The sequence below is a fragment of the Dermacentor albipictus genome, chromosome 9 (genome assembly GCF_038994185.2).
Source record: "Dermacentor albipictus isolate Rhodes 1998 colony chromosome 9, USDA_Dalb.pri_finalv2, whole genome shotgun sequence".
Classification (NCBI taxonomy): domain Eukaryota; kingdom Metazoa; phylum Arthropoda; class Arachnida; order Ixodida; family Ixodidae; genus Dermacentor; species Dermacentor albipictus.
In genome coordinates, this window is record NC_091829.1 from 18,062,686 (window position 1) to 18,083,567 (window position 20,882).

Below are 20,882 nucleotides of genomic sequence, written 5' to 3' on the forward strand. Positions count from 1 at the left end.
TACTTGATGTGCATTTTGTTATGTTTAACATTCACGGACTGGTTATAGCCATTGTCTTAGTTTCAGGGTATGAGTTATGCTCGAGAAGCTCTACGCTTTACGTGCGTGCGCACTTAGTATGTCTTCTGCAGAATAATGGACAGCAAAGTGACTCTAGCAATCATTTAATGCCACAGGGATGTGTGTTGCGATTCCTGCAGGGTTCCACGCCGAGCACTTGCGGAATGTTTTCTCTAGAGCTTCGCTGAAAGAGGCAAAAACTGCATGTCAAGAATAGGAGTGCTTCACATAGACGAATCAAACACAAGAACAATAATGAAAACTAGAAAGTGGATACTATGTAAGTTGCGAGTGCTAAGGTGTGGGATAATTTCGATGCTGCAAAGCAAATGCAAAGCGTTACTGCTCGAACAGGTAGCTTCATTCAATAATTCTCGTTGTCGTGAAATGTTGATGACATCATAGTGCATACCGTCATGTTGGCGCCAGCCGGTGACCAGCTTCTTCCTTTTTTTTTTGCGTTGAGTTCCTAAACGAGATCGTGGAGTTTATGAACTTCACGATGTTGAAAACCCCTTGTGTTTATTAAATAGCTTTTTTTTAAGATAGAAAAGCGAGGCAGAGAGATAGAGATATGAAAGTTCGTGTTTAAGGAATTGCAAATTGGAAGAGTTTGGCTTTGGGATTGGGAAAACAGTTCCACAGCTTATCCATCCAATGCACTCGCTTCGATATGCTTGTTCCAGGCTTTTTTTAGACTGCGGGCCTTAAACCATTCATTAATTCTAATCATACCTTGATTATGCAAGAAAAAAAGTGTTTACAGATTCTTTTCCAAATAATTTCCAGGCATATTTCTGCCTGAACATTATATTGGCAACCCTCCATCAGTTTATTGAGTGACATCGAAGTTTCCTGCAGACGGGGAATTACTTATGAGTGCGTTGTACCACACTGCTATAAGTACTTTGAGTTTAAAATTTGCTGATAGGTTCCGCACACCTGCGTTTTAGTCGCAAAATACTTATCAAGGTTCATTATTATACGCACAGAATCGTACGTATAGGTGTCTGTCAAAAGTTTCTACACCTTGTTCCTGGTACCATGTGCCTTACAGGTACTGCGACAGTGCTCAACCAATCCTGTACGACATACAAATGATGCTGGATATCGAGCGACTTATTGAATACGCTCGTTCAGAACTGGTGGCAGCATCGAGTTCAGAAATACTTGCATGGTTGCGCGTTGTTGTACAAGATTCGCAGAAAACTTACTGAAAGTCACTGATTAAAGAAAAAGGGGGCGGGGCGGAGCAATACGTGGCTTGCGACCACACTGGAAGTTCTCTCGGGATGCAACGTACGGAGATAACGTCCTTCGCCACACAAGCGTCGGCGTAACATGCATTGATGAAGTGAGCCCAGACTTCGCTTATAGGCACTTCGTAATTTCCCGTGTTATCTTAAACGACAAAAGCAGACTACTATGCAGATTATTCCCAGTGTTATCGTTGCAAGAAGGGAAACTTGTGCGAGTTGGTGATAATTCATGTTTCGAAAAGTAACAGCGCTAAGCAGTCAAGGACATAGGGAAAGTGTCGTGTCCTTCTTTGCCTATGTCCTTGTTAAGCGCTGTTACTTTTCGGGACACGTACGTATCACTGCAAGAGCTGAACATTGCATTGCCCCCTGTTCTGGTTATCTTCTTTCAAAAAGCTTCACACGGTTCTTCGCAAAGCAGGAGACTATATGAGCAGTGTCTGTGGATTTATATGCCGTATGCGCAATCGTGTGTGATAACTGCGTGTATCATATTTGTCTGTTAACACATACAGTAGCAGGACAAGCTTTCAGCTATAGTCTAACATCTACGGTTTTGTGTTGAAGATTCTCTCTCTCTTTCTCTATAGCAGCCGGAACCAAAGGTAAGGTCATCATCTTTTATGAATGGTTGTAGCGGTAAATGTAAAATAAAAAGGCAACGCCCACGCAGTGTAGACCTGTTGTCGACTAAACATTCCTTTTACGGGAAGTGAACTTGCGCCCAAAGAGCGGAAGTCACGGCGTTTTAGTGACGTCATGTATTTCACCGTATTTTCACGCAATTACGCACTTCTCGTGCGAGAAATGTTTACGTAAGTCCATGAGCTCGTTTACGTTTGAATACAATTAGACGTTTCTGTTAACAAACCCTCAAATAATCTCGATAAGACATTGCCATAACACATAGCTACTCTTACCTTTCTAAGTGGCTATGGTGTTGTGCTGCTGAGCACGAGGTCGCGGGATTGAATCCCGGGCACGGCGGCCGCATTTCGATGGAGGCGAAATGCGAAAACACCCGTGCACTTAGATTTAGGTGCACGTTAAAGAACCCCAGGTGGTCGAAATTTCCGGAGTCTTCCACTACGGCGTGCCTCATAATCAGAAAGTGGTTTTGGCACGTAAAACCCCATAATTTAACTTTTTTTACTCTTACCTTTCCGTAAATGGTGACGTCATCGGTCGAATGGAGACTTGAATCATGGGAATGTTGTAGCTGAACAGTAATTGGGTCGTCCTGTATTCCATGAACAGCCTACTGTGTTCGGTTATTGGGGTTGACGACGAAACCAAGAATGTGTAGTTTCGATGTGGATGGAAATCGATTGGCCTGCATATGGAAGGCAGTTTTATTGTCGACTTCCGCGTCGGAAGCCTAACATATTTTATATAATTTGTACAAATAACTACATAGATATGTCCATAGCGCCCGACAGACATTTATTGCCCAAATATTGATATATTTTTTAAAAATCCCTGCTCTTGCTCCACCAGCGATCCACCCGTATTTCGCTGTTCCCTAACGTAATTTCACTCATTGTATTCTATTATCATTGCTATTCACTCTCTCTTTCCTTTCAGATTCATTAACCTTCCCCGTATTATCCTTAAGGTCTAAGGCCTCGGGCAGCGCTACTACGTCCTTACTCACCTCTGCATAGACACTGCGACATACTATCCATAAGGGCTTATAGTTTATGTGCTAGTTTCGTACGCTGATCACGTGTATATATATATATATATATATATATATATATATATATATATATATATATATATATATATATATATATATATATATATATATATATATATATATATATATATATATATATATATATAAGTTGTTTTCTGCAGCACAGCTTATGAGACATTCTGATCTGGCTTCGAACAATAGTGCACTGCCTTTTGAGTGACCGCAAACTGCTTACAGGGCGCTTCAATAAAGCACCCTCTCAACTAGTGACAATACCTCCGTACTCAATTACTTCGCCCTCGATTCGCTTGTAATCAGTGCTACCATTTTAGCAATCTTGTTGCTAGATTTAGCACGTTTCTTGTCTGTTCATCGGCATTTCTTAAAGACACGGCAGAACACCTCGGCAACATTGTAGCGACCCGTAAGTTTAGATAGTTGCCTCAGAACTGAATTATTAGTACGCACTTTATAGTTCTAAAGCTACAAGTGGGCGACCGAAATTGGCTGTGCGGTGCGGCACGCGACTGTATTCGCTGTTTTGAAAATGCCTGCACAAGCACTCCGTGCCCATGGTTAACCAGAGACGCTTTAACGTGCGGCCCCGGTGTTTATCAGTGGGTTAATCCCGACGGTTCATCACCAACGAGGGCTTGGTAGGCTACCGGATCCTCGGTACGCAGTTACTGCTTGCGCTCGGCTGCACGAGCCTGTTCTTGTGCCTGGGCTGCAGCTCGTCCCGGGTTCTGCTCGCGGCGTTGCTGATCGAAAGCTGCCTGCTCCTCGGGAGTACGTTTGACGCGAGGCCTACCCATTTCAGAGCCGGAGAGAAACTGTTGCACGCGCGCTCGGCTGTGACGGAGAGCAACGACGTCATTACTGGCGCAGCCAATCGCGCGCCTCTCTTTCTCTGTTTTCTTTTTGCGCATGCGCATGGGGTAGCACCGGAGGAGTTTTCGGCGTACAGGCGACAGACGGATGGGCGGACAAATCGACTAGCCATATGCAACTTCGCTGTAGAACATCATGCACTCTGCGCGTGTCGCAGAATTTCGTTCTCCTTTCGCGAGCGCCGAACACCAGAAATATTTTAGACATAACCAGGACCAAGTGTGTACTCGAGCTAGAAAAATCAGGGCCCCTATTCACAAAAAGCTCTTATGCTAAAATTTTTCGTAAGAGAAAATTCCAGCCAATCCTGATCCTGCACATTATAATAGTGAAGGCGGCCAGCCATTAGCAAATATAGCTTACGAACGAAAAGCTTTGTCAATTCAGCACAAGGTTGCCGTGTTCTTATGAAACCAGGCGGGAATTTTGACCTTCCTGTTTGAAGGTCAACAGGGAACGCAAGCTGTCATTGTCCGCTGATTTATAATCCTATTGGTAAAGTAAAAGTCGTGTACACCTTGCTGGTCAATTTAAAGAGCGTAGGTTTGGGCATGTTGGTATTCCATAACTGTTACGTTTTTAGCGCACGAAAAAGGATGAGAGACAGAAGTACGACACGGACACAGCTCTAACTTCCAACAAGTGTTTTTTTTTTTAACAATTATTGGAATTCAGCGCTCTGTCTGCGTCGTACTTCTGTCTCCCGTCCCTTTTCGTGCTCTAAAAACGTAAAAGTTGTGGTCAATTTACTTGTTTATTATTTACCTGTGCGGACACCGCACGTGAAAAGTTGCGGTAGCTGCTTTACGCCTTGTTAGCCAGTACTAGGGTGCTCCAAACAACCTATATTGTTTAAAACTCACTCAAAAGTATTAGGGATAATTTTAGTGGCATTCCAGCAGAATTTAGCGAAAATTTAACGCTCCTTGGCCTCAATTTAAAAACACGCTCAAGAAAAAGTTGGCAACACCGCTTATAGTGGCAAATGATGACTCTTACTCTTTGTTGACGTGAATGCTCGCGTCTTGGCCTTCTTCTCGCAGGAAAACGACGCCCCTGCCGTTGGCATATTGTACTTTTTTGCCAGTAGTTAGCGTAACTGCATACTGGAACGCTGAAACGCAATGAGACTGGTCAGAAAGTAAGTATTTTACGCAAATAAATGTTTAAACGAGATCAGCTCGTTATTTCTTACAAGCATTAATCCCCTCTCAGTCAAGGGTAATACAAGACGACAAAGTATATATAGAAAAAAAAACAAGATGACTGGACAGCGCGCAAACATAGGCAGGAACTCAATAGTTGAGGATGAACGGGAGCGTGCTTGAATAATGTGTCCAGACTTTTCAAGTTTTGTTCTATTGGGGTGAAAAATACAGGAGTTATCGCCGTTTTCTAACGACGGATACCCCTTTTTGCTTGGTTAAAATGGGATGTAAAAATAAAAATAAACGTATAAATTCTTGCATTAGGCAATATTCTAATACAACGGAAGAATATCTATCTACAATTGGCGTAAAAGGTTCTCTCGAAGCGTTGTTGTTGAAACAAAGTTCTTGCTGAAACAAATACGCACGAATGCGACAACATTACACAAGAAGCGGTAAAGTCGATGTTCGACAGAGATGCCAGCCTCTTCAATGAAGCGTTGCAGTGCTTTGAATGATTTGTGGTGTAGTACTTTTGGTGGGCGTGGGTCTAACACTTTGGCAAGTGAAAAAAAAGTTGGTTCTGAATCAAGTAAACAAAGTTCCGACGTGAATCACGTGAACGGAGTTCTTGTTCTCGGCGGCCGTCTTTGGGCAGTGTTTTTCGGATATTCGAGGAGTATAGGTGGTACATCCTCGTAGTCGTGACCGCACGAACATGTTGGAGAGGACAAACGCTTATTTCCAAATATAGAAGTGCTTTGTTAAAGCAGTTCCGAGACGTCAAGGCCTGAATATGCGCACACTTCTGAGTAGGGTGTGATGTGAGCCTCTTTTGTTTTGCCACAAGCACTCTCCCAGTTCCATCTTGCGGATTGGTGTTTGTGCATGTTCGACGAGGTCACTCGAGGTCACGCGCCGTTTTTGGACGTTACGTAGTCGTACTGCTTTAACTTTTCTCTTGATATCGCCACTTTCAGTGATATTTGGACATATAATTACGCTCGCCGAATATGTGTCACGAACTATACACCGGGGAAATTTTCACATAGCAGCTTGTATTTTACATTCACGGGAACGTTCCTAAGTTTGCGTGTTGACACTTGTAAGATTCATTTTAAGTAGGGATCTCGAATACTGATACCTTCGAATCCAATCCAATATTTGAGAAAAATTACCGACAGATATTGTATAGAGCGAATGGTGTCTTCATTTTTAAACAAAGCAATATATATAACGCTTGTGCGGAGTTCTCGATAAAACAAAATTAGGATTATGTACATAATTTGGTAAATGTGTGCAATGCAGTTCGCAACTGGACATCTAAACAATCGAGAAGCCTGTAAATGCGAAACAACATATTTCTGTTACCTGGCGCGCCATGACAACGACAGTAAGGAAACGCGGGAACAGCATGTCACCAGATTCCCGCACAGTGTTGTGTTCGTTGAAGGAAAAAAATAATAGACCACCCCAGCTAGTTTAAGAACGATGCAAATATGGTGAGACTGGTTAAGTAGTAAACTGAGTCGCCAAAGGGGCGACAACAGACTCGTATATAGGCTGGCCTAAAAGCGAGACATTCTTATTGAATGTCTGATGACTATTAAGTGCTAGTTGTCTGCCCCCTGTGCTCGCTCAGGAAACGGTTACTCTGTGACACCACCGTCGAGCTCCTACAGCCGCATTAATTCAACTCTCTTCTTTTATTTTCACATAATGATATGATTTCAGGCGCAGAGACAAAAAGACTATACAGGTAATGCGCCTTCACGGCGGCCTCATTTTGACTGCGTATATATGTATGTATGTGTATATATATATATATATATATATATATATATATATATATATATATATATATATATGTGTGTGTGTGTGTGTGTGTGTGTGTGTGTGTGTGTGTGTGTGTGTGTGTGTGTGTGTGTGTGTGTGTGTGTGTGTGTGTGTGTGTGTGTGTGTGTGACGATAAGAAAACGGGATGAATGACTTAACTAAATGGTGCGCACCAGACTATGAAACGAAGAGCATGAAAAGTTCACACGTACACGACATTTGTCGGTGCATCCAAGAAGAATAAACAGCACAATAAAAAGGAACGATTCGTCGCTCGGAACAGCCCTATCTTGCATCGTCATCTCTCCCCTGGAACTTGTTATCAGGGATATTAAACATAGCATTGTCATCTCTTATACTCGAACAGAAACTAATGTTGCGCGATTTCAAATAATGGATTCCCGAATCGAATGAGTACTCATCGAGTCGTATTTTAAGTTTCGAATATTCGCACACTCTCTTTCACAAAATCATTCCTAACTCGCCAAGCTGCCCACCAAGGGGAGTTCACTTACCGCAGAACTTGCTGTGAGCGTTGGTGACGGTGAACATTCGCGTCGGCTCGTTCTTCTTGAAGCGTTTCCACTCCACAGCGCGCTCACCCATGGCTGCGCACTTTGAGCCATCCGCGCCGCAATCGGAGCATTGTCCCGATTCGTACGCCTCGATGGAAGGGCACTCATAGGCGAGCGGCAGGCAGTCCTGGTTCGAGATCGACTCCAGCATGTACTTGATGGCGCGCTGGTGGTTGCAGCTGAGGACGTCGCGGACACCTGGTGCGGACGACGCAAGGGGGGGACGCGTCGGCATTAAGAAAAATAGAGGCTGTATTCTTAACGCGATCAACGTACTCATTCGAATACAGGTATACACCTTTCTTTTGTCGGAAAATGTTACCCAAAATGAGCTATCGACTTATAGTGATAGTTATCGACCTTATGATGTGCGTGTGCGTGTGTGTGCGTGTGTGTGTGTGAGTGTGTATGTTCTTCCTCGGCAGTGCACAAAAAGTAAATTTTATTTCCGAACGTCTGGAAAAAGATGAAAGGCTGTCGAAAGCCATGAATGGCGCGCGAGCCATCACGCGAAATTAACAAAAAAGTTCGAATACTTCTGAAGTTTATGCGTACGGCGTAGCGAAGTAGACACAATTGCGTTTAAGCGGTTTCGAAATGCTTTAGGTAAAGAACTTAACAAGCCAAATGAAATGTATTACGTTCATCTATTTTCTTCCTCCTCTACAGAAACAGGTGTATTACAGAACAAGCTGAATTCGCTTGTGAGAGGGAGAGAGAAAGAGGAATCGGTTACAGAAATATTACTGGGGGGGGGGGATGTCTAGAAGAGTATTTCCATCCCCTCACCCCAAGTTGAATAGGGCGCAAGCCGTTTCTCTTAGACTTGTACAGACCGGAACATATCAGTGTCTGGCCGTTCTACACGAAGTTTAACCCAACGTATATCGTGACGACGCCTGCCCGTCCTGCGGGCCGACCTCCACTCTAGCACACATGCCCTGGGAGTGCGGGTCGGGATACTCCAAATTCAGCAAGGAGGAGTTGGACTCGCTTCTGCGTACAGCCCCACACTAGGAAAGCAATTTTTTTCGACCGGGCCGGTGGGCTAGACCTGCCGGTCCCGACGTGGGACTGGCCGGGTGCGCGATGAGTTCGTGTCCACGCCGGACCTCTAATAAAGTTCTTTCACTCACCCACTCGCTCACTCACTCACTCACTCACTCACTCACTCACTCACTCACTCACTCACTCTCACTCACTCACTCTCACTCACTCACTCACTCACTCGCTCGCTCGCTCACTCACTCACTCACTCTCACTGGTGGGGGATTAGCCAATGGTGATCTTATGGTGGGCGTCTTTAACGACTACGTTGGGTACAGAGACTTTGACGCTGGGCCAGGCGCATGCTACACAATATCAGATCCAGATAATGTAAACACCATTTTTTAGCAACAGTAGAATCTGAAGTTTGTGCGGTTTTGGGGGGGGGGGGGGGGGGGGGGGCTGGAAAACAGCTGTAGCTGCGGTGCTGTGGAGCTGCAAGTAAGCCGAGCCAAGTATGTAATCGATAAAATTTCTCAGCTGCTGACAAAAATATTTACACTATATAATTCAACGGGCATTTTCCCTTCCAAAATGCAAGTAGCTCGTGTGGAGGCTTTATATAAGAAAGGAAGCCAAAAAGATGTTTCCAATTACAGACGAATGTCTGTATTGCTTGTGTTTCCTGTAGGTTTCGAAAAAAATATATTCTACAATCGACCATATCCTTTCTGTAACAAAAACGTGGTATAGAAGTGTCGGTACACTTTTATAAAAAAAAAATCGATCAAGAGAACTTGCTCTTATCAACCACAACGAATATGGATTGGAGAAGCTTGAAGACGCGTTTAACTTTCGTGTTCTACAGATTCCCATGAGAGAGGGATCAACCATATTGTCTTATCCTTCACAATTCTACTCTAACCTGCACTTCATTGCTGAATGCGATGTCACTATCCATCGCGGAATTCAACCCCTAGCACTTACTTCTTTTCATTAAAAAAAAAATTTTCGATTTCTTTATTTCTTTATAAAATGAGGGTCTCTAGCAAAAGCTGCTGTAGAAGTATTTAAATTGTCTTCTTCTTTCGAGTGCAAGCAATTGAGTTTAAATCAGCTAAGCATATAGCTTCTGTATGAGAGTATTTCTGCATTTCACATGTATCTGATCAGCTCTAGCTTACCCTTACTTACTTACCCTTAAAAGAGACAAGAAGTCTACTTATAACGTAAGTGCACTGGTGCACATAGCGAAAGCTAAGTTTCGGACCTCTGAGAGTAAGCACCCGCTTGAACTGATGTTTGCATTTCGGCACAGCTTATGAGAGGTGTAGTGCATTAAAAAAAACCAAAAACATGGCATAACATTTAAGTTGTGACCAGCGCAGTGCACAGACATATACAATGCGTGGGGGTTACACGTTGCATGTAATGAAAATAAAGGTCGCATCGCATTTAGCTACAAAGAAATTAATTAACCACTTTATGAAAGTTTCGGTTATCATAGGTTCCAACGTGTTTGTTGAATCTGCTGAATTTTTCTTACTCTTTAGAATAACTTCGAATTACTACAGGTTAACAGTATACGAGATACTCTTTCGCGCTCAGCTGTTTCCCGCGCAGCGTTATGAAGATTAATATCAAGATTCCACCACAATTCAAATGTTCAAATGTTAAAAATCAAGGCAGTCCTCAATTTCGTAAATGACGTTGCCCTACATGTTAAAAGCCCATTACATTCGTAGAGCACCCTCGTTCCAGAGGATGCCGCTGCGATAATTGTGTTGCATAGCACATGCCTCCAGACCCTTGCGTTTCAAGGGCTCTAAGGAGGCAGTAGTGCTCTAGCCGATCTTATAACCTAATATATTTTTACGCATCGTATCATTCTTTTTAAATGCATCTTAATGTTCATAGCACACGTCATACGCCATCGCCATATTCTTATTATACAGATTTTACGTACTTTAGAGCGACTAGTTTTTATAGCCCCTTTACAGCCACATCGCCCCAACTCCATAGAACTCATTAAGTATATTGCGAACCCATTACCATGGACATGGCGCTCTTTGGCCATACTTGGCCCTTGCGCCATTAAAAATCAAACATTCATTCATTCAAATGTTAATGTCTCCGATATTTTCTAGTTCGCATACGACAAACACCATAGCTTGTTTCTTTCTTTTTTTTCGGAGCCACCGCCGAATTACCCACAAACTGCTCTCGCTGATGGGTACACCTTTGATGAGGCCGTGAGTGAATATCTTCCAGACTCGGTTCACGCTCTCGCAGCCTGGCATGTACTCGCCGCCGTTAGGGTAGAAATCGACGTGGCCGACGGGGTCCCACATTCCCATGCCTTCGCTGCGCCCTGCATGGGAGTCAAGGTGATGACAGCAAGGTGGTGCAGCTGAAAACAGTCTGGATGTAAAGTTGCAGCCACTTAAGAAAGCAAACGATCCAGTTATGCACACCCCTTAATTTCTTTCCGTTTCTCTAATAGGTGGTATTCAAATACGGGTGAAAACACTGAGATTCTCTCATACCGCGACAACTGCGAATCTAATTGAATGAAAAGTTTGGCACTAAAAGAAAAGAAGATCTAGCTTGATTATAATGACTGCACAAGTAGACATTTGACTTTTGCTGGTGATTAATTATTGACCTCCGTTGCAAGCAAAAAAAGAATAGAAATTTCATAATTGGGCTAATCGAAACTCGAAACATAAATCTTCGTAAGTCCTGAAAAGAATAAATATGGCATTTTTTAAACTGCCTCTCATGCTATCTTACAGTTTACGTGAAGGTGCTAGCTCAGTTACGCAAGTTTAAAAACAAAACAAATGACAACAACAACAAAAAACTCCATGTACATAATGGTGATTGAGCTTAAACCAATGTATGAAACTGCAATTTTGTTGTGAAGTTACAGTCGTAACGATTACTGTTTAGCGAAAAATTTATTTTGACTTTACAATTTTAGTTAATGGTTTGAAAAGATCCGGAGACTGCGCAAATCTACCCAAAGCAGTTAATACCTTTAAGATGGTATGTATTTCATTCAAATCGGTCTCGTGCTTGTCAAAGGAGAGAATTTCATTGTATGCGTTACGTCTGCGAATCGGGAACGCCAGAGAGCTGAGCTTTTTAGTAATTTGCAAAGTCCATGATGGCGTGTATAAAGACGGAATGTAGAAAGCTAGGGAGCAAAGCAATAATAATAATAATAATAATAATAATAATAATAATAATAATAATAATAATAATAATAATAATAATAATATACTTCACTTACCCTCATGATTCACAGGAGTAATTGTAATGCGACCGCATTGTGTGAGCTTCTATAATACGATATTTTTCTATCGATGTGCTTCTCTTATCTCGGGGTTATTTGTGAATTAAAGTGGCGTTACAATCTACTACTGCTGTCTACTTGTTGGTGTATACAAGCATACAGCTGCTAAGCACGAGGTCGTGGGATCGAATCCCGGCCACGGCGGCCGCATTTTGATGGGGATGCAATGCCAAAACACCTTTGTACTTAGATTTAGGTGCACGTTAAAGAACCCGACGTGTTCCAAATTTCCGGAATCCCCCACTACGGCATGCCTCATAATCAGATCGTTGTTTTGGCACGTAAAACCACGTATTTTTTTACATGCCTCCAACGTCACCTATGGTCAACCGAAACCCAACAGCATGGCGAATAAGCGATATTATTTTATTTGTGGTTCTGAAACATGATCCATATACAGCACTGTTATCGCTGCATAATTTTCTGTAACTGTACTCCTTCAACAGGACTTCAACGTAACTTCCGTTACAGATTTTTTTTTTCCTGTGAGTAATTAGTGGTGGGAAGCCTATCCATTAAGTACTCCTTCGTAAAAAATATTGAGCAGTACACGCGCCACAGGAACCCTTATCATGTCACACCTACGCAACCGATGTGGACCGATTCGGCTGTAGCTAATATCGAGCGTCGCATAGAGGCACGCCACTCAAGCCAGGCGCAGCGTAAAAATATCGCAACAATCGGCAACCACAGGTTATCGACCCCCTCCGACCACACATGCGTCTACATCCTGCAGGCTATTCCTGGCTTGGCCATTCTGTTCTCAACGTATGAGCACCGCGATATTTTTATCCCGTTCTATTCAGAGCTGTAAAAAAACGCAAATGCTTACACAACTTGGTGAGATACGGATGAGAATCTGTGTGGATTGCGTCCACGAACTCGGCGTCTGTGGGGTCCAGGCGTACTTCGGGAGGCATCTTCTGGAAGTTCGGTTCAGCAGGATCCAGGGCTGCGTACAGGAAGCGAGAATGTGGAACTGTGTGCAACAGTTAAAGATTTGTCGTTTTGCAGATGCAGCGGCATGCAGTACAGCAACTGTGGAGCTTCATTATCGGGAGTCGTCATCGCTGTGGTAGTGTATGGTAGCATCCCGGCAATTTATTTATTTATTTATTTCGTGTACCCTCAGGGCCAGAGGCATTAAAGAGGGGAGTGGTTACATCAAATACAAAAAAAAAGTACAGTGCAGCAAAATAGTTAATAGTACAGAAATACATGGTTCTCGGTTATACAATGTTATTTGAGTGTTCCTGGAGTGCTGGTCAATAAAAGTAAATACGGTACAGGCAGTGCAGTAATACAGTGTTCCGGTAATACAAAACAAGAACAGTAATACAATTGGTAGTACAAAAACACGAATGAAATGCTCCTGTTTATACAATGCTATCTAATACTGCCGTGAAGTGCTGATGGTCAACAATAGTAGCGGTGCAGGCTGGTAGGCGATTCCACTCGGCAGATGTTCGCGGAAGGAATGAATGAGACATGACATTGGTTTGGCATAATGTAATTCCAACTTTGTTATTGTGATCTAACCTTGATGAAATGTATTGAGGAGGGGAGATTAGTTCGTCGCGAAGTGAAGGATGATGAAATATCTTATGAAAAAGTGAAAGTCTAAGGCCTTTACGGCGAGAGGCTAAAGATGGCAAATCAAGGTTTAATTTCATTACAGAAATGCTGGCAGTTCGGTTATAATTAGAAAAAACGAAACGAGCAGAGTTATTTTGTACCATTTCTAAAGAGTGAATTAGGTGTTTCTGAAAGGGATCCCAAACTGCTCCGGCGTACTCTAGTTTTGAGCGGACTAGTGACTTGTATAACATTAATTTTAGGGAAGACGGTGCCTTAGTAAAATTGCGTTTTAGGTATCCCAGCATGCGGTTAGCATTTTTAATTACGTAAGAAGCGTGCATGGACCACGAGAGGTTTCTAGTAATATGGACACCAAGATATTTGTAGGAGGAAACAGGGTCTAAGGGGTGATTATTAACGCAGTAAGAAGGAAGCTGGTTAGAAGTTCTGGACACGCGCATAAATTTACATTTTTTGATATTTAATTCCATTGACCATGATTGGCACCAAGTAGAAATAGCGTTAAGGTCGGATTGAAGAGAAGATATATCAGTGTCACATATTATTTCCCTGAAGATTACGCAATCATCGGGGTTATTAATGATCGCCATCATGTCGTAATGCCTACGACAACGTAGAGTGTAATTAAGATAATTGAAGAGAAGCAATCCGAGCCGGCTTTGAACCTGCGCAATAGCATATAGGAGAAAGTACGGGAGAGCATGACCACCCGATTCACGCGCGCACTGCGCCGTTTAGAGAACGTTACGTTCCGCCACGGCAGCTTAGTGGCTACGGCGTTTCGCCGGTGAGCTCGAATTCGCTAGTTCAATAGCGGCAGTATCCGCAGCATTACGATGGGCGCGAAATGCGAAAGCACTCCTGCACTTAGGTGCACGTATGAACCCGAGGTGGTCAAAGCCAATCCGGACTGCCCCACTACGGCCGTACCTCATAATAGAATTGCGGTTTTGATGCTTAAGATCCCAGAATGTAATTACATTTTAGACTTTGTCTTATCGCATTCCCCAACTAGGCCACCGAATGTAATTTTCACTCGCATGTAAAGGAACGAGCGTGATTTTTCTTTTTTGAAAGCGTGATATTGCAATTATTTACCTTAATTGCAGTTACTTGCAATATTTGCGATAATTTTGAATCTTCTTTGGCAATCATTGTCGAACTTGCCGTCTTCGTCACTCACCCGTGATTCTCCCGAGGTTGGTGGTGTTGGCGCCCGCGTAACCGGCAACGTGGGCGCCCAAGCTGTGGCCGATTATGTGCATCGACCTCGGGTCGGCGCCGAACGCCTCCTGTAAATCAGTGCATCAGATCGCTGCATATCAAGCAACGGCCTGCGGGCAGGACCACATACTGGGCTACTGGAAAGTGTATATGTAAAATGTTCTCCGTTTCAATTTGATTCGATTCAACCTTTGTTTAATTTGCTTCCTTTTCCTTATTTCCAATGCTTCGTTTTCTCGAATACGACGCATTGAAGAGCTATAGCAAGGTTAGTCCTTGCGCTGAAGGTGTCTGCAAACGCTGACGTGGTTAGGAGGGTGCCAGCAGCGTTGGAGGCATCGCACCTCGACAGTGGCCGAGACGAGACGGAAGGAAAACCGACGGCGGTTTTTCAGCATCCAATGAAAGGATTATTTAAGTTTAGCTTGCATTTTACTGTCCCTACTGCTCAGACAAGTGTCGCTCAGCTGCCCAGTAGGAACGCCATTGTTTGTGCGCACGACCCTCATGGCAGCAGCTCTGAAAGAACATTACGTCCGCCCTGGCTACAATCGAGCCGATTGAGTGGAGCGTGAAGGTGTGTGCACTTTGGAGTCGTCGCTATTGTAGTAATCAAACGCAGTGCACGTCTCTCGAAGCCTGCCAAATCCTCCACACACGGACCGCGCATGCGCTGTCGATAGCATGGCATCACGACAACGCCGACGCCGACGGCGCAAGTGCGCCGTGGGCGCTCCTACAAATAAGGCCCTTTCTATGTTTATAAACAGAGTTTGATAGAAAACAACCGGTTTAGCCTTCTGCAACAGCACCGGTTACAATAGCCTGTAAATACATTGGACCATCTATCTGGCACCAGTTTCGCTATAGAGTTGGAATGTTTGACAAATGCAGTTTTCTGCTAAGTAAAATAAGAAAGCTGCATACGTGAGCTCGACTCATGGGGCGCGTTTCTTATATCTGAACACATCAAGAACATGTGCCTATAGTATACTATAGCGGACGAAATACTTTTTTAATTTGCCAACCTGTCTGTAAAACATGCGTGACCAAAAGGGAAATACGATCTCACCAATGCTATTCACAGCATGTTTACAGGAGGTATTCAGAGACGTGGATTGGTAAAAAGTGGAGATAAGAATTAATGGAGAATACCTTAGTAACTTGCGATTCGCTGATGATATTGCCTTGCTTAGTAACTCAGGGGACTAATTGCAATGCATGCTCACTGACTTGGAGAGACAAAGCAGAAGTGTGGGTCTGAAAATTAATCTGCAGAAAACTAAAGTAATGTTTAACAGTCTCGGAAGAGGACAGCAGTTTACACTATAGATAGCGAGGCACTTGAAGTGGTAAGGGAATACATCTAGTTGGGGCAGGTAGTGACCGTGGATTCGGATCATGAGACTGAAATAATCAGAAGAATAAGAATGGAGTGGGGTGCATTTGGTAGGCATTCTCAGATCATGAACATTGCCATTATCCCTGGTTGCTATTATCCCTCAAGAGAAAAGTGTATAATAGCTGTGTCTTACCAGTACTCACCTACGGGACAGAAACTTGGGGCTTACGAAAAGGGTTCTACTTAAATTGAGGAAGAAGAATGATGGAAAGAAGAATGATGGGTGTAAGAAGAATGGAAAGAAGAATGATGGGTGTAACGTTAAGGGATAAGAAAAGAGCAGATTCGGTGAGGGAGCAAACGCGAGTTAATGACACCTTAGTTGAAATCAAGAAAAAGAAATGGGCATGGGCAGGACATGTATTGAGGAGGGAAGATAACCGATGGTCATTAAGGGTTACTGACTGGATTCCAAGAGAAGGGAAGCGAAGCAGGGGGTGGAAGAAAGTTCGGTGGGCGGATGAGATTGAGAAGTTTTCAGGGACGGCATGGCCACAATTAGTACATAACCGGGGTAGTTGGAGAAGTATGGGAGAGGCCTTTGCCCTAGTGGGCGTAACCAGGTTGTTGTTGTTGTTGTTGTTGTTGTTGTTGTTGTTGTTGTTGTTGATGATGATGATGATGATGATGATGATGATGATGATGATTGGCTACAGCTTCCAAATGGATGTGGCGTGAAAACTGCTTCGTGAATCCAAATGCTCAATGAATGAAGTTTCTCTCTCACTCTCGATACAAAATTACATTTCCGTTCAGAACTGACACCCACCCTCAGCTTGCGGATGAAGAGCGCGAGCTCGGCCCCGACGATCCTGGCGTTGGCGCACGCGCGTTCGTAGATGCCAGCGTTGGCCTTGGCCCAGTCGACGATGATCACGTTGACGTCTGCCTGCTTCAGGTAGGCGTCCTTCATATCCTGCAATCCAACATGGTGTGTGAGGGACCGCTAAGTTTCCAATCACGCGCGAGAGAAAGATCGAAATCATTGCGTTAGTGTAAGCACTACAGACGACACGTACTAAACCGGCATTGCGGATCAATTCCTTCCTCTCATTGTCATTCCTTTCTTATCACGTACCGATCACAACGAGCCGATCGTCGTGATAACAGACGCGTACTAGCGCTGGTATAATCACTTACGACTTGTGAATAGGAAAAAAAAAACGTTGTAATATAAAATTCGCATTAATCCGGTCGTACACGCGCACAATGAAGCGTTCCCCCTCTCCGTGCCCTTCATATTAATTAGGCAGACAGCTAACAGAACGCCGGCCAAAAACACCTTGACAACACCATTTTTGTCAGCGTTCTGTTAACTGCCTTTCTAATATGAATCTGCTTCCCGACCAGACGAGCGGTCGTCCAATCATTGATTTCATCCGTCCCCATTCTTTAGAGCTAGCATGCAACTGATGGCCCGCGCACTTATCATTGTATCACTGTCATTGTATTGATGTGCACTGGTCTGCGAGAATGGAGCATCGACATGGTCAGGCCATCGCTCGTTCGATGTGCATTGCCAACTGGCCGAAGCTTTTACTCGCTTGGCCGACGTCAGTCTAGAAACACGTGATCTTACGGCGGAAATGCACGCCTCTTAGGAGAGAAAAAAGATTACGGGGTTTTACGTGCCAAAACCACTTTCTGATTATGAGGCACGCCGTAGTGGGGGACTCCGGAAATTTGGACCACCTGGGGTTCTTTAACGTCCACCTAATTCAAAGTACACAGATGTTTTCGCATTTCGCATTTGTTTGGAGTAGCAGGCAGGATTGGCTTGTTCATGATGTTGAAGCTTGGACAAACACGGACTCGGACAAAGGCGGGTCTGTCGTTATTTGCGCTTCTATGCCCTGATTTGTCTGTCAGCTGCCCACTATTCTATTATTGGCTTATGCGCACACTTAATCTTGTTTCCCATGAGTTTCAAATAGTAAGTGCAACTTATTTTGTAAACATGTTTCACTCACTGAGTAATGAATGTGGAACGGGATTAGGAGCGTATCGGCTTAGTGCCCACAACACAACAGGGAAAGAGGGAAAAGAGAAATCACTAACTGACAACCAGGCGGCGACGGACAGCCTGTCCAGGTAGCCGTGCACGAGGAACTTAGTCTCCCGGGAGCTCATGAAAGGCGCGGCGCTAATCGTTTCCACGGAGGAGTTCCACAGGAGTACCATGTGGCCCGGCTCGATGCGTCGGTTGTGCAGGAGGAACCTGGTGTTCACCACGTGCCGGTCCGCCGGAACCAGGTTCAAGGGACGGTGCGCGGGATCGTAGAAAGCGCCGCCCATCTCCATGCAACCGAGCTCGCCATAGCAATGCCTTTCGGCGCGCGCTGCGGTGACAAATGGGCGTCGCAGGACGTTCGAAAAAGATTTCCTTCCCGAGACCCGAAGACGGTCCAGGGACGTAATCGCTTTTCAGGTGTCGGTTCTTATTGTCGACTGGTGTGGGTTACGAACCGGTGCTACTATGTATTGTATACCGCTCGTAACATATGCGGCAGAAACTTGGAGCTTAACAAAGAAGCCCGAGAACAAGTTGAGGACCACGCAAATAGCGTTGGAACGAAAAATGTTAGATGTAACGTTAAGAGACCGGAGGAGAGCGGCGTGGATCAGAGAGCAAACGGGGACATACGATATTCTAGTTGACATTAAGGGAAATAAATAGAGCTGGACAGGCCATGTAATGCGTAGGGCAGATAACCGGTGGACCATTACATTTACAGAATGGGTGCCAAGGGAAGTGAAGTTGAGGTCGGCAGAAAATTAAGCGGGGTGATGAAGTTAGGAAATTTGCGGGTGCACGTCGGAATCAGCTAGCGTAAGACAATTGTAATTGGGGATCGCTTGGAGAGGGCTTCGTTCTGGGCAGTGGACATAAAAACAGGCTGCTGCTGCTGATGATGATGGTGTGTTACGAACGTGATAAACTCGTTGTTTCTTTAAATGTGACGGTTACAGTTGAAGGTAGCATCTCGATGTACGTGGTAAAAATATTACCCTCACCTCATGTTCCTCACGTTTTCACAATATTGCAAAAACAGTTTATATTTGCCTAAACATGGAGGAAGGTGGTGGTACCATCATGCGGCAGCTAGGGGGGCGTCTTGATGCTGTATCGGAAATTTTCACCTAAACTCGCGCCATTCGAAATGTCCTCCATGGTTCTTTTCGTTGATGTGTTAATGTTGCAGCTTTTTTGTTCCTGTCCAAGCGTTTTGTTTCTCCTCGAAAAGAAAAAGACATGCAAAAATGAAGAATCTGGGCCTGTATCCACAAAAAAAAAAGTCTTACGCTAGAATTGTTCGTGAGAAAAAAATTTTTTCAGACCTGTTGTTGGACATGATCTTATTGAAGGTGGCCGCCCAATGGCAGAGTGCATTTAGCAAAAAAAGGCCGCGTGAATTCGGCCCCTGAATCTGAATATGTGACGACAGAAGGGTCTAGGTAAAATGAGGGCCGATTTTCACGAAGGACGATGAAAAATATACGTTTAAACCACTTCCACACTGCTCCGCATGTATCCGTCTTTACATCACGAATTAATATTTTACTTAATCGCCTCTGAGTTCATTTCGAAAATGATAGAAGGCAATACGCATTTTAGCGCTCCGAAAATCTCACGAACGTTATAAGTGACTGGTGCACAGGGAGACAAAATCTCTCAAAGCGGTCGAACAGAAGAGCACACGAGTCACAAGCACCGAACACGAAGGACAATCGAAGAAGGAGAATTAAAACAAGCTTGCTGCTTCTCAGCAGCAAGTTTCCTCGGCTCGGTGCCAACTTCGCTATCCCAGTTCAAATATACTTGTCAAACGCAAGAACGCCAGATTTACCTTTAGTACTCAACAGTCTTTGAATAAGGAATGTCACTGAAGCCAACGTTTGCACAAGGGTACTTTAAATTCCTCAAAACGCTGCCTCGTACGACAGCTCTTGTTCGACAACTGTCGGGCACTTCAAGTTTATACCCTCCTACGGTCGTCCGTGTTGTTGCGCTTGCATGTCTCTAGCAATTTTAGCGTGGAGCTCTAAGAAGCGATGCCCCACCTAGCACCCGCTAAACCCTCTGGTTCATAGTTTCCAAGCACTACACCTCAAATATGACTACCTTCTTACTCATGTCAAAAGGGGCAGGCTCACATTCATTTTGCTTGCAAACATACCTTTGCCGATGAGAATCGGAACGCAGCAAAAAAATAAGACGGTTGCAGTCGACCACATACTGCGGTGCTGGTGCTGTGCTGCCAATTCCAGAACGTCTTGCTAATTGCAGGCGGATTCGTGAGACCAGGCTACCTCGCAATTATAAGCATTAAAACGTATCTATACAGATGATAAAGTGCACTGATTTTGCCTTTGTTCTATGACGATAAGCCGTGTGAGAGGTGCATAGGCGAAGATAGCGTTATCTCGGTGCTCTCTTTGCCACGCGAGGGCCGATAATTGCGATTGCGGCGCCGTTACAGGAAAGTTCGAGGCCATCCTCCTGGGCCATCCTCTTACCTCCATTGGCTGCGAAAGTTTCGACTTATCAATTCGTGCATTCATGGCGCTGGTCTAACCACAGACATTAGTCTGTTTGCTGCATTATTTGTCGCGTTCACACGTGACTACCGCTCAAGGGGGAGTCACCTGAGCATCGAACGATGGAAACCATGGTATATGACAATTGACGTTGATGTCTGATAGGCAGGAGATAATGCACCTTTATGCTTGCATTGACCAGCGTGTAGTGGCGTGATCCGCTTGTCATACTGATCGTATCACTTGCGATAAGTAGAAAAGGAGTGGAATACAGAACGTTCAAGTAGCTGCATGTGGATGGCCTT

General features: G+C 44.2%; 1 protein-coding gene across 1 annotated transcript; it reads right to left on the reverse strand.

Annotated features, from left to right (window-relative positions):
* Window positions 1–153: 153 nt before the first annotated feature.
* On the reverse strand, window positions 154–20,337 carry LOC135903754 (inactive pancreatic lipase-related protein 1-like). The gene is made up of 10 exons (XM_070524739.1): window positions 20,217–20,337; window positions 18,097–18,377; window positions 16,808–16,954; window positions 14,596–14,704; window positions 12,646–12,765; window positions 10,695–10,826; window positions 7,409–7,666; window positions 4,909–5,023; window positions 2,479–2,652; window positions 154–244 (listed from the first exon to the last, which is right to left on the reverse strand). Exons 1-10 carry the CDS (start codon window positions 20,272–20,274, stop codon window positions 154–156), a joined length of 1,485 nt encoding a protein of 494 aa, XP_070380840.1. The 5' UTR covers window positions 20,275–20,337.
* Window positions 20,338–20,882: the final 545 nt, after the last annotated feature.

Bases quoted from the DNA above. Each gene is read 5' to 3' on its own strand.
- LOC135903754 (XM_070524739.1), bottom strand. From the start codon at position 20,274: ATGTGGTCGACTGCAACCGTCTTATTTTTTTGCTGCGTTCCGATTCTC. The intron at 12,766-14,595 runs GTGAGTGACGAA...TCCTGTACGCAG, and splicing joins CAACCTCGGGAGAATCACGG to CCCTGGATCCTGCTGAACCG. The intron at 10,827-12,645 runs GTAAGCATTTGC...ACTCCCATGCAG, and splicing joins TCCGTATCTCACCAAGTTGT to GGCGCAGCGAAGGCATGGGA.